Here is a 27,602-nt window from a genome sequence, read left to right as displayed (position 1 = left end):
GGAATGAAATGCACTCCTTGGTGCCCAGGGTTTATCAGACATTATTAGAGTGGGGAACACAACCACCGCAGCCTGCTGGAGCACGCTGACACCTCCCGTAAGCATAGCTGGTTTCATTGATTCTAATTTGATTGTCATCATCAACCCTCTTCTCTTTTTTAACTTACTAATTAGATTTAGCCCACAAAAAAACCAGAAACAAACAAACAGATTCCAAAGCAAGCCTGGTTCTCAGAAGTGGCCTTGTTTACCATAAACTACGAAGTTGGACGTTTTGTTTATTAAAGTCTTTCCATTTCAAATGGCACAAATCCAGCCCCATAAGTGAGCATGGCAGGGCTCAGGGCTAAGGGGCTGATGGGATGCACGACCCAGCAGCTGGGACCAGGGGCTCGGGGCATCAGCGCTGCAGTAGCCACTCTTCTTTCCACCCTCTTCTCTCTCTGCTTGGCTCTGGTGGCCTTTGTCCCGCAGTGGGGCTGAAGGCTTGCGGTGGCCTCAGATGGGCATGCTCCTGAGTCCACTGGGCCTAGTGGAAAGCACTTTCCCCCTCTGCCTATACAGCAGTTCCTGGGAAGAACAATGACTGGCTCTGGTTGGGTCACACATCACCCCCACACACCCCCGCTGCCTTTGAGATGGGGAAGGTGATGGACAGCTCACCAGACCCCAGAGCAGAGAGTGGAGACAGGAAGGGAAAGGCTGTTGAGTAGATACAAACCACGTGTGTCCACTGCATCTGGCCAGATTGGCCTTATTCACCTAATACTTTTGCAAGTAAGAAAACCCACAATTTATTTTTAAATTATGTCATATAGAAAAACTGTAAAGCAACCCACTCTGTATTCATACCAGCTGAGAATATTTTTGTTCAGAAAAATTCTGATCACATTAATTCTTATTTTCTTCCAGGCTCTTGAGCAATACTTGGAAAAATGTAACATGCAAATTGATGATATTGTAACTTTGGTCCGTGGCAAATTGTCCAAGCAGAATCGTGTTACTCTGGGAGCCCTCGTGGTGCTAGACGTCCATGCTAGAGATGTCCTCACATTGCTTGTTAAAAAAAAAGTTAGTGATGACTCTGACTTTGAGTGGTTAAGTCAGCTTCGGTATTATTGGCAAGTAAGTGATATCACTGAGTGTTATTACATGGCAATTTCAGCTCATAGCTTTTTAATTTGTGCTTGCTTGCTCGCACGGGAAATAGTATATATGATAATATAGGATTTTTTGCTGATGACTGACTGTACCCAAACAAGCATTCTGCAGACTGAAGATGAAGGCAGCCAAAGACTATATATCATCTGTACAAAAGACTATATCTTCATTAATATCCAAATCCATATTCAAATGTATAGTTCTGTATAAATACATATACACATATAGACACATATCAATTGAGTAATTATAAAAAATGACTCATTTTAAATGAGTCCTTATGCCTGCTGAATCTGTAAAATATCTGAACTAGGCAGTTTAAAATTGTGTTTCTAGATTTTTTTTGTGTGTTTCTAGATTTTTGATACATCTAAAGAATGTAAGAAATCAGACTTTTATTGTGATTTAATCATGAAAGCTTCCTCTTGTTGATCAATTGAAGGAACCAGAAACATGATCTGGAAGGAAGGCTCTTATCAGGACACCTGGACGGGTGGTGATGGCAGTCGAAACTGGAAAGGCGATAGGAACAGTTAGTAGAATGGGCAAGGTGGGCCTGACGACAGGAGGAAGAAGGAACTGAGGGTGTGAGAGGATACAGACTCAAAAATCCTTAGCAGATTCACTTCTGTGAAAGACTTGAAGTGGTATGGGAGTGGGAAAAAAAAAGATGAGAACCAGATGCCTGGAAAACCATAGGAGAGGTAGTAGATAGGAGCTCACAATGGAATCGTCATTTCAAATGCCAGCCCCTTCCCTTACCAGATGTATGACCTGGGCAAGTTATTTACTGTCTGTAAGCATCAGTTTCCTTATCTGTAAAAGGGCGATAACATAATACCCACCCAGTAGTGAAAATGAATTAAACAATTAATTATAAATATAGGAGAATAATGAACTACCAGAGCAATTTTAAAAACAATCCCACTTATATAAAAGAGAACAAAATACTTAAAAATAAATTTAGCCAGGGTGGTGAAAGACTTGCACACTGAAAACTCTAAGACATTAGTAAAGGAAATTGAAGAAGACACGAATAAATGGCAAGATACCTTATGCTTGTGGATTGGAAAACTAACGTTGTTAAAATGCTCCCAGTGAATCAGTGTAATCCCTGTCAAAATTCCAATGGCATTTTTTAAAGAGATTATTTATTTATTCATGAGAAACACAGAGAGGGGGGGAGAGAGAGAGGCAGAGACACAGGCAGAGGGAGAAGCAGGCTCCATGCAGGGAGCCCGATGTGGGACTCGATTCTGGGTCTCCAGGATCACGCTCTGGGCTGAAGGCAGCGCTAAACTGCTGAACCACTTGGGCTGCCCCCAATGGCATTTTTTCACAGAAATAAAACAGTCCTAAAATTTGTATGCAGCCGCAAAAGTCACTGTATAGCTGAAGAAATCTTGAAAAAGAACAAAGCTGGAGGCATCATGCTACCTGATACCGAATTATACTACAAAGCTAGAGTAATCAAAACAGAATGGTATTGGTATAAAAAGAGACACATGGATCAATGGAACAGAACAGAGAGCCCAGAAATACACCGAGGCATATATGTCACATAATTTATGACAAAGGAGCCAAGAATATACAGTGGAGAAAAGAAAGTCTCTTCAGTCAATAGTGTTGGAAAAACTGAACAGCCACATAGCAAATACAGAAGCTAGACCACTGTCTTACTCCATAGACAATAATTAACTCAAAATGGATTAAAGACGTGAATGTAAGAGCTGAAACTATAAAACTCCTAGAAGAAAACATAGATGGTAAGCCCCTTAACCCAGGCTTGGCAATGATTTTTTTTTTTTTTTTTTTTTTTTGGACTTGGCAACAAAAGCAAAAATAAGTGGTACTGCATCAAACTAAAGAGTGCTACACAACAAAGGAAACCATCAACACAATGAAAAGGCAACTTCCTGAGTGGAAAAAGTACTTGCAAATCATATCTGATAAGGGGTTAACATCTAAGATACATAAAGAACTCCTACAACTCAATAGCAAAAACTACCTATTTTGAAAATAGTCAAAGGATCTGAACAGACGTTATTCCAAAGAAGACATAAAGACGGCTACCAGGTTCATGAAAAGAAGCTCAACATCACTTATCATCAGGGAAATGCAAATCAAAGCCACAGTGAGAGATCCCGTCACACCTATTAGAACGGCCATTATCATAAGATAAAAGATAACAAATACAGGTAAGGGGGTGGGGAAAAAGGGAACCATTGTGCCCTGTTAGTGGGAATATAAATTGGTGCAACCACTCTGGAAAACAGTATGCAGTCTCCTCAAAAAATAAAAAATTAAAAAATATAAATAAAAAATCGAACTATCATATGATCCAACAATTCCACTTCTGGATATTATCTAAAGAAAATAAAGGCACTTGAAAAGCGGTATGTACTCCCATGTTTATTGCAGCATTATTTCCAATAACAGCTATAGCAACGACCTGAATGTCCATTGACAGGTGAATGAATAAAGGTGTGGTATATATGTGCAATGGAATATTATTTAGTCGTTAAAAATGAAATCCCATCATTTGCAATGATATGGATTGACCCTGAGGACATTATACTAAGTGAAATAAGTCAGACAAAGACAAAAACAATATGATCCCACATATATGTACAATCTGAAACAAACCAAGCTCGTAGATACAGCGAACAGATTGGTTCGCCAGAGGCTGAGAGTGGGAAGATGGGAGAAATGGGTGAAGAGAGTCAAAAAACTACAAACTTCTGGTCATAAATAAGTCATGGGGATGTAATGCACGTTATGTTGGCTATAGTTAATAATACTGTACTGCATATTTAAAAGTTGCTAAGAGTAAATATTAAAATTCTCATTATTAGAAAACTGTACTTACATATGATCTTGACTTACTGTGATCATTTTATAATATACACAAATATAGAGTGATTATGTTTATATGTGAAACTCATATTGTACATCAATTATGTCTCAATTTAAAAAAAAAAAGCATTAGCAAGTAAAAAAAGAAAATATAGGAAATATAAGGGACAAATATATTTTCCACAGGTACCTATGGAAAAAATTGAACCCGTTGACTTCAGTTACTTATCCAAAGAAATTAGTTATTGAATTCTTCTGTGGAATTTAAGGATGTCTGGAAATTGAAAAAATTTTTAAGGATTTTTTATTTATTCATTTGAAAGCAAGGAGGAGGGGCAGAGGAAGAGGGAGAAACAGACTCCCTACAAGGCAGGGAGCCCAATGTAGGGCTCCCTCCCAGGACCCTGGGGATCATGACCTGAGCCGGCGGCAGATGCTTAACTGACTGAGTCACCCAAGTGCCAGGTGTTGTTTATAACTTGGCAATTATCTATTAAGAAGTTTGAGATTTCATATTATTTAAAATTTTATTATTTAACTTCATTTTTCCTGATTTATCCTAGGAAAATCATTTAGAAACAAAGATGATCAATGCTGGTTTACGGTATGGATATGAGTATCTGGGTAATTCTCCTCGGCTGGTTATTACCCCACTCACTGATCGATGTTACAGGTAAACTCACTAATTTAAGGGTCTACTGGAAATTAAATTTCACTCACCCTAGGCCACTAAATCTTTAGAAGAACCAGATTAGCTTCCACTTGGTAAATATATCCTACATTATCCTTTCTTAGACTCTCAATACCCCGTCAACTTTACCTTCAATTTCTCTTTCTCTGCTGGCTTTCTCCTCTCAACTCTGGAGCTAAGTATTGCCCAATATTGCTATTGTTGTTTACATTGTTCATTTATCCTTTCTTGAAGCTTTCTTTTTTTATTTTTTTCAGATCATTTGAGGCAACCCATGGCTTCCCCCGAAACACAGAATTTTCTAGAGTTCTGTTTTCACAGGGTATTTTGTCTCATGCCTCATGGTTTCTCAAATGTTCTCATCCACTTTCAGGCTTTACTAGCTTACATTCTGAAGATCCATAAATCTGTAACTCCAGCCAGTGTCTCTCCTGTATACTTGTGTTACATGCCTGCTGGATACCTCCATTAGATAACCTATAGATGTTTCCATTGACATTTTCTCCTATTGTGCTTCTGAATAATCAAGGCGCTTTAACAACTTTAATCCTAGTTCCCATCTCTCGTACTCCAAATTATTGTCAAAAGCTAAATTAAAATTTTGTGGTTTTTTTTCAAATATTAAAAAGTCCATTTGGGTCTAATGTCAAAGCCAACATCTTTCATCCAATTTAAAACTCCCCTTCCGCACTTGATGGGATGAGCACTGGGTGTTTTGCTATATGTTGGCAAATTGAACTCCGATAAAAAAATAATTAAAAAACAAAAACAACCAAACTCCCCTTCCCTCCCAGCTCAAGCTTGATACAAGCTCCAGGCCTGCATTTGGGGATTCAAGTGTGGGCAGTCATTTGCAGTTTTAACCCTGTCCTTTGCATCTATCCCTCCATAGCTCACCTGCGACTCCTCCAGTGTTGGGGGTTAATGGAGGAGGGGAGAAGGAACAGGAGAGGTGGGTTCACATTAGACAAGTATCTCCTGTGGCAGCTATCTCTTGGCTGTTTAGTGTCCTCAGTGAGGGCACAAGCCCAGATGTGCCAGATCTCCCATAAGATACTTATGTGGGTTCTTTGGAAACCCCTCCCCACCCCTAGTCACCTGTGCAAGATGCCTTCTCTGGCTGGGTGCTGGTGACTTCTGCTTCAGTCTCTGAGGTCAACCAACACATGGACACTCACCTCAGCATCTTCTCTGATTCTAGATGTGTCTCCTGACAGTCCCACTCAACATGACTCAAATATAGCTCCCTTCTGATGAGATCTGGATCTGGTCAGATGATAAATAGGCATTCATTTTGCCAGCAGTATGAGTACATCTGTCTCACTGTCACTGTTTTCCCCTAGCTCTGCCATCAGGAATAGCTACAGGCATTTTCTTGACTTTAAATATTTTAAGTTGTGATTGAATTCCCAGCCCCTAAACTCCAGGGGTCAGACAGTGTGCCAAGCTTTTTGAAAAGTTCTCTAAAACCCCTCAGGTAGCTTGGAAGAGGAACAAGTGCTTTCTTCTTTTCTACATTAGGGACGGGAAATAAACAACACAGTTAACAATTCTTTCCAAAGATCTTTACTCTTCACCTCTCTTTGACAAGCTTCCTAGCCAATTTCTATGTGCCCTTGTGCTAGGTGACCAGCCTTACTGTCTGTAAGATAAGATGATCTGACATATATTGCTCTATTTCTATTGTGTTACATATTTTTTACATCTAGTATTTGCATACATTTAACAAAAAATTTTTATCATTGTCTTTACTCACCATTGCTACTTCCTTTGCCACCTTTCTGGTTTAATTTTTCTTCTTACTAGGCAACATCCTTTAGTAATTCTTTCAGTGGGGTTCTGCAAGTAATGAGCTCTATCAGTCTTTGTCTAAAAATGCTTTTTAAAACAAAATTTGGTCTTCATTCAATTATTAAAGGATAGGATAGCTAGGTATAGAACTATAAGTGAACCATAATTTCCCCTCAGCTCTCCAAAGATATCATTCTCCTGGCATTTGTTGCCACTGCTGAGAAGTCTGTTATGATGATTCCTTTGTAGGTATTTTTTTTCTATTGTAATTCTTAAGATTTTCTCTTTATTGTTATTCACTGTAATGCTACTAGATGTGGGTGACTATTATTTATCCACTTGAGACTTTTTAGTTCATATATTTCTTCAATTCTGGGAAATTCTCAGCCAGAGAATGATTTATGTATGTATGTATGTATGTATGTATGTATGTATGTATGGGACAGAGGAAGGGAGGGGCAGAGGGAGTTGAGAGAGAGGATCTTAAGCAGGCTCCATGCCCAGCACAAAGACCCTGAGATCATGACCTGGTTGAAACCAAGAGTCAGGTGCTTAAACTACTGAGCCACCCAGGCACCCCATAGGCATTGCTTTTTTAATTTTGCCTTTTCCCCATTCTCTTCCTTTTTTTGATCTCTCACCTGTACTTATATTCCATCTCGATATCTTCCTGGGTGATTTCCTCATATTTATCTTGTAGTGCAGAATTCTGTTTCTTCATGTTTACTCTGCTAGTTAATCTGGTAATTTATTAGTAGGTCCAGTGACTATATTTTTTCATTGCTAGATTTCAGGTTGTCTCTTTTATGAAATTGACTTTTTTCTCACTATTTTCTTATGTCACTTTTTAAAAAAAGATTTATTTATTTTAGAGAAAGAGCGTGTGGGGGAGGGGCAAAGGGGGAGAGAGAGAGAAACTCAAGCAGATTCAGTGGAGCCTGACGTGAGGCTTGATCTCACAACCCTGAGATCACAGCTGAGTCATAACCAAGAGTCAGACACTTAACCAACTGTACTACACAGAGGCTCCTATTGCTTTTTATTTAAAATCTCATAGAATAAACCACCAGAATATTAAAGAGTACCATGTATGTAGTTAATTCCCCCACACCTTTGTCTGCCTGGCACCGCAAGTCTGACTCTTAATTTTGATCATTCTCTCTCTCTCTCTTTTTCTCTTCCTCACTCTTTCTCTCTGGTTTTTATTATGAGTTCATAATAAAAGTAAGAGTCATTTCCCCATGAAGTCTTACATTTTCTCAGCTGTAGAGGTGTCCATGTGGAGCATGTTTGTCTCTTGAAAGGGCTTCAGGTTTTTCTTTGGTCCCAAACAAAATTTCAGTGTGAATTTCCCAGTTTGGGTAAATGTGCCCATGGATAATGGAAATTTGGACCCTACCTCCATGAATGATGTAGGCTCTTCATTGGGTGCTGCAGTGAAGGGTAAGCTTCCTATCTCTTCTGCAGCTGATTTTTCTCTTTGTCCTTCTCCAGAAATTTTAGTTCCCATATAGAGATAAATCAGCTTTTCAAGGCTTCTAGGTTTGCATAGGTGAACCCATTCCAGCTCTTCACCTTGCTCAATAGAAGAATTTTTCTATTTGGGGGCACCTGTGCGGCACAGTTGGTTAAGCTTAAGCATTCAGCTCTTCGTTTTGGTTCAGGTTGTGATCTCAGGATTGTGAGATTGAGCCTGGCATTGGGCTCTGGGCTCACCATGGAGTCTGCTTAAAGACTTTCTCTCCCTCTCCCTCTACTCCTTCCCACCCCGTCCCCCACTAGATCTCTCTCTCTGTCTCTCAAATCTTAAAAAAAAAAAAAACAAAAAAAAAAAAAAACAGAATTTTTCTGTTTCTATGTGGTCGTAAATGCACTTGTGTTTATATGCAGATCCCAAAACAATATGTACCTCTAGAGCTTTAGCAGCTAATTACTGAAAATTTTGCATTTTCTCCTCGTTAGTGATTTCCTTTACATTCTTTCAAAAATGGCTATGTATCTCAAAAGTTAGTATTTTTTTTTTTTTTTTAATGTAGCATTGCCAGGTGCTTGCCATTCGGGGAAGTGGGTGGTTCGGCATCAACTGAATTTTCCGTATTGACCAGAGTCAGCATTGAATTTCAAGTGCATTTGTTCTGGTTCTGTCATATTTAATCACCTCTTCAGAAGTGAAATGTAATGAAGGAATGCACAGTCAGAGATTTTCAGAGATTCGTGGGAAGGAAGAAGTTATTGAAAAGGAAGTGGAAAATTTGGCTCTCAGTTTGAACTTTTCCTCTTTTAGTAATGTATACTAAAAAATGGCATTATTTTACAAAGATTGCTCCATTCTTATATTTCAGAACCTTGTTTGGAGCCCTTCATCTGCATCTCGGAGGAGCTCCTGAGGGGCCAGCTGGCACTGGAAAGACTGAAACGACCAAAGATTTAGCAAAAGCAGTGGCCAAGCAGTGTGTTGTTTTCAACTGCTCCGATGGCTTGGATTATCTGGCCTTAGGAAAATTCTTTAAGGTTTGAATTGACTAATTTCTTTACAAAATGATAACCAATCAGAGAGGAAGGTTATATATAATGCAACATAATTCAATGCAAGTGAGACTTCTTGTAGTTTAAGTAAAATCAAAGCACTGTCTCCATTCTCCAGAGAAGCAGGGTTATTTCCAAAGCTTACCTGAGCAGGAGCTCTACCTGTGTATCCAGTTCCTGCTCAAACGGGTCAGTATTATTGATAGCAATGAGTGGTGTCCCTTCGATGTATTGGGCAGCTAAAAACTGGAGAACCACTACATCATGGGAAGACTGTGGGGAATCTAAAGTTTTCTTTAGCCTGTAGCTCTTGTTACTAACAAGTCATGATTCAGTAATTTACTGTCATAAATACCCTCTAGTTAATTCTTTTTCTTTTTGCAAGCTTAAAATCCTAGTTTGTTTTCTTATTCTGAGTCAGATATCCACTCTTAGGAGTCTGTAAGATTGCAAAAGGTGGGGGGATTAAAAATGTAACATCCCTGTCTATAAACCTAGGAATGTCTGGTCATTTTACCACTTTGTTGCTACAGCCTGTTATCCTTTAAACTGTTAGCTGGAACAGTCGAACACAAGACTTATCCATTTGGGATTATAGGTTCTGCTTATTTGTTAATATCTGTTTTTCTGTAAAGATTCTGTAATTCTTATTTTTAAAAATTCCATAATTATTTTTCAAAATTTCTTCAGAAAAGTTAAGATCTAAAAAGAAAATCAAACTAATAAAAAAGAATATACCAATCCTACCCTAGACAGCAAACTGTTTGTAGCTGATATACGGCCTGGTCATTTTATAATAGATTTGGAATATAAGAAGTCTCTACATTTGTGATGCTGAAACAACTAGGATAAGATTTTAAAAGTCAAAATTATAATAAATAGCAAGAAAACAATTGAATGACAAAGAGCCATTTTAATCATACTCTGTAATGATATACAACCTTGTAATGGTTTTTTAAGAAAGAGATAATAAATCTAAAAGAGTCTCTATAGTTTAGTTTGAATAGCCATCATATTTTTAAACGTTTAAAGAAAAGTTTGGTATGTACTATTCAATTTTTGAATATATATAACATTAATTCCTTGATATAGATTCATATACTTATGGTATTAGTTGCTTACTGATAAGTATTTATTGGTTATGTAGATACTTAATGTTAGGATCATGCTGAATAACAGGGGTACTGAATAAAAAAGACATGGGTCTTCCTACTAAAAATCTCACAATCCTTATAACTATTTGAATAAGTGACTTCATAAGTATTTTTTGCTCTCTATGGTTTCTAATCCTCTTATTATACATGGAGAGCAAAGTCACAGTGTTCTCCAACAAATGAAAATGTACTATTTTACAAAATGCACTGAGTTCACGTTTACTCCAATGTGTTTGGGTAGATGGAACTGTGTACAGATCCAAAGTCAGCCACTATTAGCTATGTGGCCTTGTCTAATTACTTAACATCCTTAAGTTATAGTCTTAGTTTCTTTGCATAAAAAATACATGCATCATGCCTGACATATACCAGGTACTCAGTGAAACACACACACACACATATACAATCTATAGAATATGCAGTCAATAAATGTCAAATTGATTTTTTTAAGTAAATTTGAATATGGACTGAGCTACTCAAACTTGGTGGTTCAGTTTTCTTTAACCCAAATGGCACACATTTGTGAGGTAGCTGTCAGTTGGAAGTGCAAACTAGGGCCTCAGTAGTATGTAGGTGCTATAAAGGTGCTCAGATCACAAAATAGTCTCATTAGCAACAAAAGTCCTCTTATTTAGAGGAATATTGCAATCTATTCTATGAAGTCCATATAGAAAAAGCAAACAAAATCAACTTGTATATAAAAAGTAAGAAAAGCCTTGAGATTACAGATGCCAAAAGATATAAAGTAAAAAGCTATCGACCAAATGGACAGTTTTCTAATTGATCAAACTCCTTATTTGTGCAGAATAATGAATTTCTAATAAAAAACAATATGCTGTCTTTAAAGATAAAGATGAATAAGCAATTTCCTTGATAGGATATTAAATCCTTGAAAATATCAGGTGAAAATGCAACATTTCAATGTGATATTCAATCAGATAAAATTGAAAAATTTCATTATTCTTTTCTCCCAGGGACTGTTATCTTGTGGAGCTTGGGCTTGCTTTGATGAGTTTAACAGAATTGATTTGGAAGTACTGTCTGTGGTTGCTCAACAAATTCTTACTATCCAAAGAGGTAATGGGGCTGGTTTGTCTTTGGATCATGTCAACACAGTAGAAACCCCGGGGGATGATGAATGGCACAACTCACATTTAAATGTGAATTGCTAAGTCATTTCATTCTTGATGGCCCACAGGTATCAATGCAGGGGCCGATATACTAGTGTTTGAAGGAACTGAATTAAAACTTGACCCCACGTGCGCTGTCTTTATAACGATGAACCCTGGGTATGCCGGGCGATCAGAGCTGCCGGATAATCTGAAGGTACAGAAGGGGGCAATGATACCATCTATTTCCTTTCTGTAGTTTATAAAATTAATATGTAAGAACATGCTTTCCTTGAATTTTATGCAAAATATTTGCTTTTGGACATGATATTTTAGAAAACTGTTTTAGAAAATAATTTTTAAAGCTGTAGAGTACCTTTAGAAAATAAATGTGCAAACCAGATGCAACTTCCAAACTGACATTTAAAAAATGATAATTATAGAAAATTAGAAGACAGAGGAAATACTGGAAAAGATGCCCATTTTATTGCTTGCTATATCGTATCCTGCAATTTTCAATACCTTTTAAAATATTAATTTTAAATGATAGACTCCGGCAATTGCATATGCTGGGTTGCTTTTTTTTGTTTCAGGTTAATATTACAACACGAGCATTTTCCTATCTTTATAAACATAATTCAAACTGTGAATAAATTTACTGAACTGCATCTTACTTTTGGACGCTTTGGTTGCTTTTAGTTTTCCTTCATTATAAATAATTTTGCAATGGGCAGTTTTTACTTAAGGCTTTTGTCGATTTTAAAATATTTCCTTAAGTATGGTCATAGGACCAAGAGATGTGCTGCTAAATTGCCTCCCCACAAAGGTCCTACATCCCTTCTGCTATTTACATAATTAGAGTGACAGCTTCTTAGACTAGTTGACAAATTTTCCTTTTCCACCAAAGAGACTTTTGACCCAACAAATTGCTACAAAGTACTTTGGTATTTCCATTCCATGCACTTTGATACCTTAGATGAGATGTTTTAGTACTTTGTCTTACTGAGGGAGAAGATCTTAAAAAATAAAAACTGGCAAATCCTCTTTTATCTAAGAAGTGTTTTTTTTTTTTTTTTGCAACTTTTCATTGTGATTTAAATTTGAAGAGCTCTTTGGTAGCAGTTCTTTTGTTTGCTCTGCTTTTCTTCAGTAGGATCAATCTGAACACATAGTATTTGTAAAGGCACAAATCTATGAATAGCTCATCAAAAAAGCTGGGAGGATTATTGGTTGAATCTGCTCATGCCCTGTGGAAACTGGTTCACAGTTTCGTGTGCTGTGCCTGTTGAAATGGTGTCACAGTATCTACCTTATAGTTCTGTGGGTGATGTATTTTCCATCTACCTTAGGCCGGAAGCTGCTCTCAAATTCTGATGGCTTTGTTGTTGTTCCTACTGTGCAGTCTTCTTGGTTAGAACTGCTACAGAACATCTGTTATCAAGTGTATATGGAAATACCTAACAATTTTGAAGAAAATATTTTAGTCTGAAAAGAATGAAATATATCTTCCTTTAAAAAATGGCGAGGGGGTGGGCATCTGGGTGGCTCAGTGGTTGAGCACCTGCCTTTGGCTCAGGTCGTGACCCCGGCGTCCTGGGATCGAGTCCCCAGTCAGGCTCCCTACAGGGAGCATGCTTCTCCCTCTGCCTGTGTCTCTGCCTCTCTCATGAATAAATAAATAAAATCTTTTTAAAAATTTTTAAAAAAGAGAGATTCTGGAATGAAGACATTCCAGAGAATGTCTTTAGAGTAGTCCTTGAGACTTTGCTCTTTGTCTCCCTATGATCCAGCCAGTCACCGAAACCAGGGATCCTATTTTGCAAAAGCCTTGTCATCCCGCTGCCTCACCTTCCTTCCATCCCTCTTCATTCTTCTCCTGCGTGCAATTTCCTGCAACAGCTCACTTGTCACCAATCTCTTCCCCACTAAATTCACTATAATGAATCCCCTGCTTTAATTCTACCAGAGTCTTCAGAAGAAATCTGATCCTGTAACTTCCAGACTTAAAAAGCTATTGGTTTTGTTGTGGTTGTTTTTTGCCTACAGAAAAAAAGTTCCAAGTTCTTGGCCTGTTCTCAAGAACCTTGGAATTAGGACCCAACTGCATCTATACTGCAGTCTCAGTACATCTGTGCCACCGTGCGGATAGAGTCCCATTTAGACATCCTGTGCATCTACAGAAGACCTGGAGAGCAGAGCAATTTCTTAAGCACATTTCTACATTAGAGAAGCTATATTTAATATTAAAATTATTCTAAAGAATCAATATTCAATAAGCATTTTGGAATAGTTGAATCTTAGAAGCCATGGTAAAATGGGCATACTTGATCTTCTAAGGTCACAAAGCCAACAACCTGAGGCATAGCTTTCCAGAAGGATAATGCTCATGTTGATTACATGTATCAGAATTTATTTCAGCCCTGGTATGATAGATACCTGGAGCTATACTCTTCTTTTACACTCAAGAAAGTATATCATTGGTTAAGCCAGAATTGAACTTAAAAATTTTATTTATTTATTTATTTATTTATTGAACTTAAAAATTGTAAAGAGCACTAAATTACCTTTAAACTTAGTGCTAAAATTACCTTATTTATCTGACATAGCCTTGTTATTAGTTATTAGGAATTATGTGATTAGCACGCAGCATACAACTAATTAGATTCCCAGAAAACCTCACTTAACGCCTGGTCTCCCAATACCATGCCCTTTCTCACCAGAGCAGCTGAAAAGCCCAGCTTTTGGACATCCCAGCAGCCTAGGATACTTTATCCCTGTAACCTGTCATTTACCAAGAAGAATAGATAATTGTTGATAATTAACATGTGAATTAATGATTCACCCAAGATCTAAGTATCATAAAAGCTTGAGTGTTCTTTCAGCATAATTTAAGGAAAAAATTTATACAGAAGTTAAAGATATTTGCAAGAAACCGGTTTTTATTTATTTTTATTTTTATTTTTTTGTGTGATGAAAATGGCTTTTATTTTCCAGGTAATATTTTCTTTTGTAATGTTTCTTTTTTTTTAAATAATAAATTTATTTTTTATTGGTGTTCAATTTGCCAACATACAGAATAACACCCAGTGCTCATCAAGAAACCGGTTTTTAAAATTAAGTGTTTGTATCTATGTGATTTGGATATTGTAATTTAACATTATTGCAGAAAAGCTACACAGCCCTAACACGTTAGGAAATGCACAGTAGGGTTATCTTTACGATGGTCTTTTCAAAAATACCTTTTCTGCACTCCTGCAGGCCCTCTTTCGGACAGTAGCAATGATGGTGCCTGACTATGCCATGATTGCTGAAATAGTCCTGTACTCCTGTGGGTTTGTCACAGCTCGGCCACTGTCAGTAAAAATCGTGGCTACCTACCGCTTGTGTTCAGAGCAATTGTCCTCACAACATCACTATGACTATGGCATGAGAGCCGTGAAGTCAGTGCTTACCGCTGCGGGGAATCTAAAGGTAGAGAACTCAAGTTATTTCTTATTCATAAATTTTCTGTTTGTAAATCTCAGGACCCCGTGTCTTCACAGAGTTCCAATAACTGGTTGGTTTCATCAACTAAAAAAAAAAATCCAGTTCTTGTTCTAAAAAACAGTTGATTGTTTGCACATGTGAAAAAGGAAATTTTATGATTTGTCAAAACTTAGACATAATTCTTAATGATTTGCGTTCTGTTCCATAATTTTAGGTGTATGAAAAGAGATACTTGCTGCTGGGAAAGATTTTGAAGGCTTTCAGTCTACATGGAACATGTAGAGCTTTAAAGGAAATAATGTATAATTAATAAATATATACAAGTGTGCCAAAGCATTATCAATTAACGTGATCATATAATTACAGCCTATTATAGAGTAGCAGTTATAGATTTGCAATATAATGTTTGCATTTTAAAATGAAATAAATCATAAGCATATAGATGGAAAAATCCAAATCCTTTGAGACTTGTGTAACTTTCCATTGAAAATGTTTTGTAGAGGCATAAACAATTACTTGTGCATTAGTTCTGTATGAAACAAAGCAAGGCGGGCTATATAGTTAATAGCAAAATGCAAAATGTGACCTTGGAGTTTATAAAATTTTCATGTTCATGTTTTGCAGAAGATAAAGATTTCAAAATATATTCTATGTGATTAAGAACGATGGCGAGCATTTTTATCTTCTATAATAAATGTTACTGAGAATTCTAATATATTGTGGTGATATTCTATTTCATATTAGCCTAGAATAACTGCACGTCATTATTTTTTTGCAATAAACAAATGCAACTAGAAGCAACAATTTGTATTAACCTGGCACGTCAGGATTACACTACAGTCAGATAATGGGAAAGATAATACATTGCCTAGTGTTTGTTTTCACTGACATCTTGACTATGGAATTGAGCTATTAAAGTTATGCAGCAAATGAATCCTGCAAATGAATCCTTTCATTGTTTGTCAAAAGCTAATTTAGAATTGTTGAAAGTGTTGGCTTGCATATTTTGAAGTTTGTTTTATTATATCAAGAAACAATTTAAACATAGGCTTTAAAATAATAGCTTCTCAAATAACAAACTAGACTTTTGACACCTCATCATTTAGGTGTGGTTAGACTGATCCAAAGACAAAGTCCATATAAGCAAGGATCAGCTTTGGCAATGGGTGCTCTGAACCTAACTGCCGGGCATCACTGGCTTTGTAAAGGGTAAAGCCAGTTAACCTGAAACATGGAATTTATTAGACTGAAAGATTCTAGAGGAAAGGAAGAGGGTTCTGGAAAATTAAATGTATGATGGTAGGAGAAACTTGGGAGTGAGATGTTGAATAAAGTATTGAAGTTGGGAGAAATAATTTGGAGTTCATATTTTTATGAACTATGCAGCCCTTACTGTGGGCCTGAGCTACAGGTTCAGAGTTCAGCTAGGTTTTTAGTAAACTTTGGAGTTACCCAAGTGTTTTGGAATTTTTTTCAACCTCTAAAATTCATAACCATCCAATTAAAGGAAAATAAATGAGAACAGTTCTACGTGAGCTTGTCTCTGGGGCCTGTGCGTGGATGCATGTGCGTGTGTGTGTTAATGTAGGGGGCGCATTTAGTGGGTGGAGGTATCATCATGAGTGTGTTTTCTTTTAGCTGAAATATCCAAATGAAAATGAAGAAATTCTGCTGCTTAGATCTATTATTGATGTAAATCTGCCAAAATTTTTGTCCCATGATTTACCACTCTTTGAGGTAAGGATATTTATTATTTTAGTGTAACAGAATTTTTATAATAACGTATTTATCAAATGTACAAGTCTGCGACTCCCTTTGAGAAACTCCTACTACAGAAAATAATGATATGGCACAAAGAAACATAGATCATTTTATGTTTTACTTGAAGTATGTATAGCTCTGTGGCTTCAGATGACTTTCAACAAGTTGGGATTTTTAAATCGTCCTTTTTTTTTAAAAAAAAACCTGCAATGTCTATAAGCACACAAAGGTTACAAAATATGTTTGCTGATAAATTGCACTAGAATGTAGGAAAATAACGGGTCTAACACTCGACTGAATCTTTTGCAGAGAAGGGGTACTTGGCCAATGTTTGTTGAATTAATAATCGAAGAAATTTCTTTAAAAGCTTACTTTCTTTAAAAAGAGTGTAATGGCTTTAATGAAATTGATTTTTTTTCAGGGTGACTTAGAGGAAGAACTAAGTTTAATAATCTTGTTATATTTAAGATTAGACTATTATTAATTGAGAGGCATTAGAATAATGATTAAGGTCTTCATATTATTATTTGATGTCATTCTTTTCCTTTTCCTCATCTCAGGTAGAAGGAATTGGGAGGCCATGGGCTCCCAACAGATGTTAATTGTTGCACTAATCTGTGCTGTCTTGAGGTTCAGGCAGTTAGTTTCCAACTGTAAAGACCGAAGTGGGATGTTATGGGAATGGGGAGAAGTGATGCTGCCACTGTAGTGTGGTCCAGTGTCGTCTGCTCTCCATAGTAACCGTGTTTCAACATTTGAAAGGATCTTTTCAAAGTACTTAGAGCTGGAGTGTAAATATAGAGTGAATCTATGAGGAATAGTTTCAAATTTTTTTCCTAATATTTTTCCTCAATTTCTTTTCTTTTTAAAAATTTTATTTATTTTTTATATTTTATTTAAATTCAATTTGCCAACTTATAACCCCCCAGTGCTCATCTTCTCATGTGCCCTCCTTAATGCCCATCACCCAGTTACCCCATTCCCCCCTACCTGCCTCCCTTTCTGTAACCCTTAGTTTCCCAGCGTTAGGAGTCTCTCACGGTTTGTCTTTCTCTCTAATTTTTCCCCCACTTTTCCTGTTTCTTTGGTATATTGTATAAATTTTCTAAGAGTAAAAACTGTATTTTTACAAAGTGGAAATATATATCACCAGATGTAGTCTCAAGCATTGTGTAGTCATTCAGTGAACATTCACTGAGCAATATCTCCAAGAGGGAGCATAACTGTCACTTCAGATTAGGGGAATTCCTTGTTGTGAGACTGTAGAACATTAGGCAAACTTGCTTCTTACCCCCACTCCAGTATTTATAGGTTGTCTTCTGTTGTGACAACCAGAGCAATGCCACGTATTTTTGACCCTGTACCTGACAGGAGAGGGAGGGGAATTGGTCTTGGTTGAGAACCACTGGATACCAAATGTGTTCTGGAGTGGTCCGCTTCCTTCAAGGTCAACCAAAACAATTTGAACAATCCAAGAAGATATGTTTGTTGATTTACCAAATACTGTGGACTTATTATGGATCAGACACTATTCTAAGAGCTTTACAAATAGTAACTTATTTAATGCTCATAATGACCCAGTAGGTCAGGTGCTGTCTTCTCCCCTGTTTTACAAATCATTTCACTGAGGCAAAGATACTTAACTTTTATTTATAGTTAGTACAGGAGCATGCAATCAGGCTGCAGAGTGCCCTTAACTACTGAGCTGCATTGCCTTTTTTCTCTCCTTTATCCTAAGGCAACTTATTGCTTTGATAAACTAAGATCAGTTTCTCCATAACAGTATTTGAAGGATTAAATATAGCGGCAATTGAACTCATTAATTCATAAATTCTAAAGTATAGTTCGAATGTATGCTTTCCCATGAAGCACTTCTGAATTTTTACTTTTACCTTCAGAGTAAAAATAAGTCCTATTTCTCGCATAGGATGCTATAATACTTACAGCTTTAACAGTTAATAAAGGTATGTTTCTGGGGATCCCTGGGTGGCGCAGCAGTTTAGCGCCTGCCTTTGGCCCAGGGTGTGATCCTGGAGACCCGGGATCGAATCCCACGTCGGGCTCCCAGTGCATGGAGCCTGCTTCTCCCTCTGCCTATGTCTCTGCCTCTCTCTCTGTGTGTGACTATCATAAATAAATAAAAAATATTTAAAAAAAGGTATGTTTCTTAGACTTTGCCATCAGCTTTATGTATTCCTATATACTAAAAACGGAATCATAATTCTTTCTAATCACATATTAAATGATTTTATCAGTTTCCTCAAGCTGCCATAACAAAATACCACAACTTGATGGCTTGAGACAATAGAAAGGTATTCTCTCAAAGTACTGAAGGGAAGATGTCTCAAATCAAGGCTCTAGGAAACACTCCTTTGCCTCTTCTTAGCTTCTGTTGGCTATTGGCAACCCCTGACATTCCCTGGCATGGGTTGACCTCATTCTGATCTCTGCCTCCATCACTACATGGTCTTCCCTGGGTGTATTTGTGTTTGAATATTCCTCTCCTTTCTATTATAAAGACATAAATCATTAGATTTAAGGCCCAGTATCACCTCATCTTAATTTACCTAATTATATCTGCAAAGATCCTATTTCCAAATGAAGTTATATTTTGAGGTTTTGTATGGGCATGAATTTTTGAGGGACACTAAGCTGATTAAATTCTGATCATCACAGTAATTAAAATACCTTTGAACTATTTTTTGTATGTGATATTGAGGTATGGATTAAAATTCATTGTTTTGACAAATCCAGGCACTCTTTTTATTTTTTCTCTAACATTCTGTCTTTTTATTTTTTCTTAAACATTCTTTGTTGAGAATCAATTGTTCAAATGTGTGTGGGTCTCTTTCTAGACTCCTCATTCTGTCCCATTGATATATTTGTCTATCGTTATATCAGATGACACTGTCTATATAATAAATCTTGAAATCAGATAATATTTGTCTAACTTTTTAATTTAAAAGTTTTATAAAATGGTAAAATTTCTAGAAGAAAGCAGGAGAAATATCTTGTGATTTGGGGTTAGGCAAAAATTTCTTAAACACAGCACCAAAAGCACAATGATAAAACAATAAATGATAAAAAAAAAGAGACTCATCAAAATGTTAAAAGTTTGCTCTTTGAAAGACACTGGTTAGATGATGAAAGACAAGTTGCAGACTAGGAAGAAATATTTGCAGATTAGATATGATGAAGGAGTTGCATGCAGAATATTTAAAGAATGGTCAAAACTTACCATTAAGAAAATAAACCAATTAAAAATAGGCAAGAGATTTGAATAGGCACTTCATTTTTTTTTAAATAAGTTTTTTTTTAAATTTATTTATTCAGAGAGAGAGAGAGAGAGAGAGAGAGAGAGAGACTGAGAGGCAGAGACACAGGCAGAGGGAGAAGCGGGCTCCACGCAGGAAGCCTGATGCGGGACTTGATCCAGGGACTCCAGGATCAGACCCCGGGCTGCAGGCGGTGCTAAACCGCTGCACCACCGGGGGTGCCCTGAATAGGCACTTCATTAAAGAACATATATATATAAAGCAAATAGGCACCTGCGAAATGTTAGTCATCAGGAACTACACATTGCAGCCACAGTAAGATACTGTGACATGCTTATCTCTGTGGATAATATTAAAAAGATTGAGCATACTAAATGTCCAAAGTCTTACACACTGCTGGGGTGAATGTAAAATAATACAACCACTTTGGAAAGCAGACAGTTTCTTAAAATATTAAACGTATAGCCATCATATTATCCAGGTATTTCATTATGCCTCAGTATTCACCCAAAAGAAATGAAGACATTTGCCCATACAAAGAATTATATATAAATGTTCATAGCAGTTTTATTTGCTGTAGCCCCAAACTGGGAACAATGAAAGTATCCATCAACGAGGGAATGGATTCAAATGTACTACGTGTATGCAATGAACTATTAATACATGATGTCACATGAGGGAATCTCCAAATCTTTCTGTTGAGTGAAAATAAGTCAGAAAAAAAAAGTGTTGTACTCATAATATGTAACTTCATCTATATTAAATTCTAGATAATGCAAATAAAAATAGTAACAGCAAATTAGTGGTTACCTGGGGATGGAGATGGGAGGTGGCAAAGAGAGAAAGGAAGGAGAATTACAAAAGGTCACAAGATGACTTTTGGGAATGATATGTTGACTATCTTGAGTTGATGGCTCTACTTATCAAATTGTACCACTTTAAAAAAATATATATATAGAGTTCATTGTATGGCAGTCATATCTCTATAAAGCTGTTAAAAATACTGTTTATTTAATGGCTCTATTTCCATCAATATTAAATATGAGGATGGGAGGAATTTCATCACCTTTATGTGTGTGGTGTGTGTGTGTGTAGAGAGAAAGAGAAAGAGGGTATCAGATATATAATATAAATCCTCAAATCTTCTATCATCAGGGAATCACTTCAGATTTGTTTCCTGGTGTGAAATTACCGAAACCAGATTATAATGATTTGCTAGCAGCTATCAAAGACAACTGTGAATCCATGAATTTGCAAATGACCAAATTCTTTTCTGAGAAGATACTTCAAATATACGAAATGATGATTGTGCGTCATGGTTTTATGATCGTTGGAGAACCGTTTGGAGGAAAAACCAGCGCATATCGTGTCTTAGCTGGTGCGCTGAGTGACATGTGTGAAAAGGTAAGTGTGTTATTAGTGCAATAATTTATTCATAATCAGCTTTGTGCAAGATAGAATGTATAGTCATTTTAAAAGATACTTTAATGTAGCAACTTGAAATCATAGAAAAAATTAGTCAAAAGGAAAATACTACTAGAAAAGTAATATGAAGCAATTAAGTTTAGTATATGAAGGATCATAGGTGTTCCTGTCAACCTTTTATTTCTTTTCAACATTTTTTTTATTTATGAAGCTAACACGCTTGTTGTAGAAAATATCTGAAAACATGAAAAGCCAGGAGGTTTTCATTTCATACTTTAAAGAGTGTTTTCTTTTAATTTATTTTTGGATGGTTCGATTTGTAACACAAACTTCTGTGATAGGCTGCTAGTGGTATTGAGGTGAATGTGTGTTTTGCATCATATAACACATATGTGTGCACACAAATGCAACAAATGATTGTATCATTCACAATTTGCATCTTCTACATCCTAGTTTGGTCTACTCTGACATGCTAAAGGAATGAGGCTGTTTTTAATTCTCCAACTAATACTGCACTTCTTTCTACTTATATTTTGAATAGTTTTTTGCTTCTTATATTTCAATGTTTGTAGCCAAGTGGGATTTGTGATTGTGGAGTCTCACTAGCCTTGCTGCATTTTTGGGACAAGAATCTTGCTTTAGCAGCAGCGTCTTGCTCTGACTAAGATGGTGGGGCTTTCCCATATTTCCCAATGTAGGATGATGCCTTGTTCTCCCCTTGGTGGACACAGAGAAGAATGTGAAGACCTTGAGCTTGTTTTGCTGTTTCGTGTTATCATTCCACATCTCTTCTTAAGTTTGCTAGTTTGTGTCCCAAGCCCTGGGAGTGGGGGGTTGCGGGGGCGAAGGCAGTGTTGGGAAGAGTTGCACTTGTTATGTTAGATATAAAAAAAAGAAGTGATGACGAATAGGAGAGCACAGGGGATTTTAGGGCAGTGAAACTATTCTGTATGGTTCTGTAAGGGTGGAAATGTGCCATTATGCATTTGGCAGGACCTGTTGAATGTACGTCAAGAACGACCCTTAATGTAAACCATGGACTTTGGTTAATGATAATGTATCAGGGATGCCTGGGTGGTGCAGTCAGTTAAGTAGGTGATCGCAGTGTTGTGAGATCAAGCTGTGCATCAGGCTCCGCACTTATTGTGGAATCTACTTAAGATTCTCTCCCTCTCTCTCTGCCCCTCCTGCTCATGCTCTCTCTCTCTCTCTCTCTCTCTCTGTCTCTCAGATAAATAAACAAACCTTTAAAAAGTAATAATGTATCAGTATCAATTCACCATTCATAATAATATACCACCTCAATGCATGGCTTTAATAATAGGGGAAACAGAAGGGGTGAGGTGGGGTGGGGGGATATATGTGAATCTCTGTACTTTCCACTCAATTTCTCTGTAAACCTACTCTAAGAAAATAACATCTATTAATTAAAAACATAAAAAGCTTATGCCCTAAGGGTATTAGCATCCTTTGTATAATTCCCACACCAGCTTTCTAGGTTCTGGTCAGAATTGACAACTTACCAATATTAACTTTTCGATTCTGTGAGAATGGAGCATAGTTCTCTATATTCAGACCTTTTAATTTTCTCTCAGAGAATGTTTGGTAGCAGGAATCAGCCAATTATAGCCAATTATATAGGCCAGATTTGGCCCCAAGCCTATTTTTCTAATATCAATGAGCTTAGAATGGTGGTAACGTTTTTTAAGGTTTGTAAAAAACACACTGAAAGACCCCCCAATGAACAGAAAGAAGGAAAAGAAAGAGAAATGGGGAAGAATATGTGGCCAACTATATGTAACCTGAAAAACTTGTAATATTTGCTAGCTTACCCTTTCCAAAAAAAATTACCAGCCCTCATTTTGTAGTTTTAGGTTTATAGCTCTTTCACATCCTCTGCTAATTGATTACTGAGTTGTATTTCATGGGTTTTAAAAACTAAACCCATGAAATTTTATTATTTTTTTAGTTGTTCATTGGCCCTGTAGAGAAAAACACAACCAGTCTTTACGTATTGACTTTGTATGCTGGAATTTTGTGAAAAGTTCTTTGCTTCTGGTAGTTTCTTTGTAGAGTCTAGGATTTTGTACATATCAAATCGTGTTTTCTATGAATAAGGACAGTATCCTTCTAATGAAGAAATGTGTTTTTTTTTTTCCCTTAAGGGGTTAATGGAAGAAAACAAGGTTCAAATTACTGTTTTAAATCCCAAGTCTGTCACCATGGGTCAGCTGTATGGGCAGTTCGATGTGGTGTCTCATGAGTGGTCGGATGGCATCCTCGCTGTCAGTTTCAGAGCCTTTGCTTCCTCAACGGTAGGTACTAACCCTTTAGTGTGTGCATTGAGAGAGACTGTGTTAGTTCCTTCTGACAAATTTCTGATTTTTTCCCAATTGTTTCAGACAAAAATCTATATTTCTAGTTTAAGGCATCTATTTGAAACACACAATACTGGATGGTCCCACGGTGCTTTTGTGAGGACCATCGTTAGCGCCTACAAAGAGGCAGCAGACCATGCTGGCGAGAGCCTTTAGCTTGGTGTGCAGAGAAGAGAGGGCAGGGAAAAGCTCTTCTGGTTCTCTCTCTCTCTCTCTCTCTTTTTTCCAGGCTAAATGATACAGGATGGAGAACATCTAAATAATGTGAGCCTTTCACCCCTTGAGTCATGCTCTTCCATTGCCCACCTTCTGGGCTGCTCTCTCTGTCATACCCACTAGTTGTTAGATATGCTCCATTTTTAGACAAGAAATTGCAGACCTTAAAAAAAAACAGACTTCAACTTCAACACGTTGGCCCTACCGTGTCAGGAAGTGAATGGGCTGCCCGTGGCACGCGCAAGAGGTGAGGGATGTGCCAGCTGCTGATTGCTGTGGAGGAGAGCGGGCACTTACCCACCCCTGGCTGGTTCTGCTGAGTGGCTGTTGCCCACTCTTACGAGAAAGAGTCCACAGTCCAATAAGATGTTAACTTGGTTGCTCTCCATTAGCAGGCTGTCCACAGAGTGTGAGCAAATGGGAGACAGTTGCTAAGTCTGGTCTTAAAAGAGAAGGGGCCTAGGCTAGAGACATTAAATGCATTAAATCTTTTTAAAATAAATGTCTCCTTTATTCTGCTTACCATATATCCTGACTTTGGTGCTCTTTATCCACCTAAGAACCCCGCTGATCATGACTCGTAGGCGATGTGGTAATTGAGAAATGCCAAATCTCAGTTCCGCTCTTAATGGGTGAAGGACCTTGGGCAATGAGTAACGTAAGAATTAGCTTTCATGGGGCAGAGATCCTGCCCAGGATCAGGCTTTACTAGTAATTTCTAGGATAAAAGTAATTGTGAAGCAGACAGGGGTGTGAGAGCGTTGATATAACCTCTCAGGTTCTTTCTTTTCACAGCAGATGTATGCTGGTCCAGATTAGCACATGGCATCTTGAGATAATGTATATAGTTACATTATTTATACAGAAATAATTATGATATGCCTCCCATTTTATGTTCAGTTACATTGCATATATTACCTTTTCCAGAAGTTTTGTCCCATAAATACTCAGAGAGGTTAAGGCACTGACCCAAAGTCACATAGCTGGTAAGTAGTAAAAGTCAAATGAAAAGTGAGGTCCTTTAGACTGCAGAGCCCAACATCTTGCTCTTACATGGCCAAGTTGCCCAAAGTGAAGATGAACAGGCATGGGAAGCCAGGATATGAGGAAAAGTTGATCTGGAGGTAATCTCGGAGGTATGAGCTCTTCCTCCTTCTTGAGAATGGCCAGAGCTGGCCTTGGAGTATGGATGTGGGGCAGCCCTGAGCCCATGACAGCTCCACTGTCTTCTAGGTTAAAGCAGTTGCCTTGTAGGGACTGACAAGTTTATAGGATGGGTCCAAATCCCCCCACCACTTCAACCCGAATTCACATTTGCTGAAACTGAACCAAGGTATCGTCTTTGTACACACAAAAAAAGCTGATTCATAAGATCTGAAAAGGAGAATCAGCTTTTGCACTCTTCAGCGAATACCTGGCCACTCCTTAGTATTTATTGAGCTTTTACTGTATTTCAGAGAGTGTGCAAATGTTGTCATATTTATTATAGTGAGATGGAATCTTATATTAATGCCCTACATTACTATAAAACCGTTCAACCCAAGAAGGGTATATATGTGTGAATTTATCCAGTGGAGGGAAGAAAAACTTGATTTAGTACCCAAGAGTAGTTGATCTGTATGAACATAATACTACACAGAATCAGATTTCAATGAAAATTCTGTTTTCCCTGGCAATTGTACATTTTTTTTACTCATAATACTTTCTAAAATATGTTATATGTAAGTTCAGAAACATTGGAAAAGATGTTATATTTTATATATATATGCAATTTGAGAAAAGATGTTATATTTCTGTCTTGTCTGTTGGAAATACAGGCTTCTTCAGTGAGTCTCTCTCTCCATACACATGCACACTTTATTCAAAAGATGCCTTTACTTTTTCATGGTAAAATTAATTTTAGGAGTTATATTTTTAAATCTTGAAGCATCATTGGACTGTTTGCTTACATTATCATTATTAATTTTTTTGCCCTTTATTTATCATATGCATAAAACAGACACCAGATAGGAAATGGTTAATTTTTGATGGCCCAGTAGATGCAGTGTGGATTGAGAATATGAATACGGTGCTGGATGATAACAAAAAACTGTGTCTGATGAGTGGGGAGATTATTCAGATGTCACCACAAATGAATCTTATTTTCGAACCAATGGATTTGGAAGTTGCTTCTCCTGCCACCGTAAGTTCTCAATTTTGACATCTGCTTATAAATCTGAAATGTCATAAATGCTTTTATTACTTTGAAACTCTGAATGAAAAACATTAGTAGAATTCATTTTCCTAAAGATTTTGTTTATTCATGAGTGACACAGAGAGAGAGGCAGAGACACAAGCAGAGGGAGAAGCAGGCTCCATGCAGGGAGCCTGATGCAGGACTCGATCCCAGGACCCCAGGATCATGCCCTGAGCTGAAGGCGGATGCTCAACCACTGAGCCACCCGAGCGCCCCAGTAGAATCCATTTTAACCATACTCAGATTCTTGAAGAACAGGTCTATCTGTTGACCTACCTTGACAAATTTTAGAGTCAGGGATTTTTTTTCCTCTTTGTCTACAACCACTGGTAAAGTCATACACAAAAATTTAGATCATGAAATTACATAAAATTAAGCTGCTTTTGAAGAATTTTCTGAAGGTTATGTGAAGCAGATGTACCGAGTCATATTTCTTATAGAAGCATTACCTTGATGGTAAACAATTATTCTTTTTTCTAGGTTTCCAGATGTGGTATGATTTACATGGAGCCTCACATGTTAGGCTGGAGACCACTAATGTTGTCTTGGATAAATCTTTTACCTGCTGCGATTAATCTTATTCAGAAAGAATTTATAGTAGGCTTATTTGACAGAATGGTCCCAGTTTCTGTTGAATTTATTAGAAAGCATGCGAAGGTAAGAGGGATGAGAATTTTAAGATTTAAAAAATAAATGGAAAATCCAAATCAGCCAAATATGTTCATTTTAATGTCTATTGTTAATATCAACTATCAGAGATTAAAATAATTTAACTGCTTAACTAAGAACTTTTCTGATTAAAGTAAAATGATTTTAATTTATATACTTAATCTCCAAAAAAATTTTCATGAGGCATGTTACGGTCTGAAAAAATGTACGGATGCTAATCTGTTCCCTCCTAAAAAAACAAAAAAAAAAAAAACAAAAACAAAACCTCAAAGACCCACCTAACCACATCTGGATGAACATATCCTAAAATGCTATATCTCATTTCTCTGGGACTATTATATTTTAGTTTCCATTTTTATAATTTTCTCTGTTTTTCAAAGTTCCTAGAATAAATATGTATTATTTTATAATCCACAAAAGGACAAGTTTTAAAAGTAATTCATTTATGACATCTAAAGAATCAGATAGTAGGTAATAATGGAGGAACACATGTTCCTGCTTTAGGCGTGCTGAATGAGGAATCCACGATACTTCGCATGAGTGCATCTACTTGTTTAGAGATTACTGTTGTTGGCTAAAAAAAACGGATTCAGGGAGGAAAGTCAGTCCCTGGAGAAGATTGAGAGAAATCCAAATCCATTTTTCTTTCTTTCAGTGTATCCTGGGGATTGGTGCAGGGAGAAGGGTGTAATGGGGAGAAGTGACAGCACGAATGGAAATCTCCTGCCTTTGAGAGTTGATGGATTTCCAGGCAGCCTCTTAAACTCTCTCCAGCTGGAAATTGTAGGGAGAGTATACTTAATTTCTGCTTTGGGAGATGTCAACCAAAGGTCTTTAGGATGACTTTGGCTCTGGAACAAGTATAGGG

At 37.1% G+C, this 27,602-nt stretch overlaps 1 protein-coding gene across 1 annotated transcript in view; it reads left to right on the top strand.

Moving 5' to 3' along the window:
• The window catches only part of DNAH7 (dynein axonemal heavy chain 7), a 240,346-nt gene that overhangs the window by 85,584 nt on the left and 127,160 nt on the right, over positions 1–27,602 (top strand). Inside the window, exons 23-33 of the mRNA XM_038585215.1 lie at positions 913–1,125; positions 4,581–4,690; positions 8,842–9,010; positions 11,154–11,256; positions 11,378–11,505; positions 14,547–14,759; positions 16,413–16,511; positions 20,966–21,214; positions 23,401–23,550; positions 25,829–26,011; positions 26,546–26,722. Coding sequence (XP_038441143.1) covers positions 913–1,125; positions 4,581–4,690; positions 8,842–9,010; positions 11,154–11,256; positions 11,378–11,505; positions 14,547–14,759; positions 16,413–16,511; positions 20,966–21,214; positions 23,401–23,550; positions 25,829–26,011; positions 26,546–26,722 — 1,794 coding nt within the window. The remainder of the gene's footprint in view (positions 1–912; positions 1,126–4,580; positions 4,691–8,841; positions 9,011–11,153; positions 11,257–11,377; positions 11,506–14,546; positions 14,760–16,412; positions 16,512–20,965; positions 21,215–23,400; positions 23,551–25,828; positions 26,012–26,545; positions 26,723–27,602) is intronic.

This window comes from Canis lupus, chromosome 37 (genome assembly GCF_011100685.1).
Source record: "Canis lupus familiaris isolate Mischka breed German Shepherd chromosome 37, alternate assembly UU_Cfam_GSD_1.0, whole genome shotgun sequence".
NCBI classification, from domain to species: Eukaryota; Metazoa; Chordata; class Mammalia; order Carnivora; family Canidae; genus Canis; species Canis lupus.
This window is presented reverse-complemented; position numbering and strand designations above follow the sequence as displayed.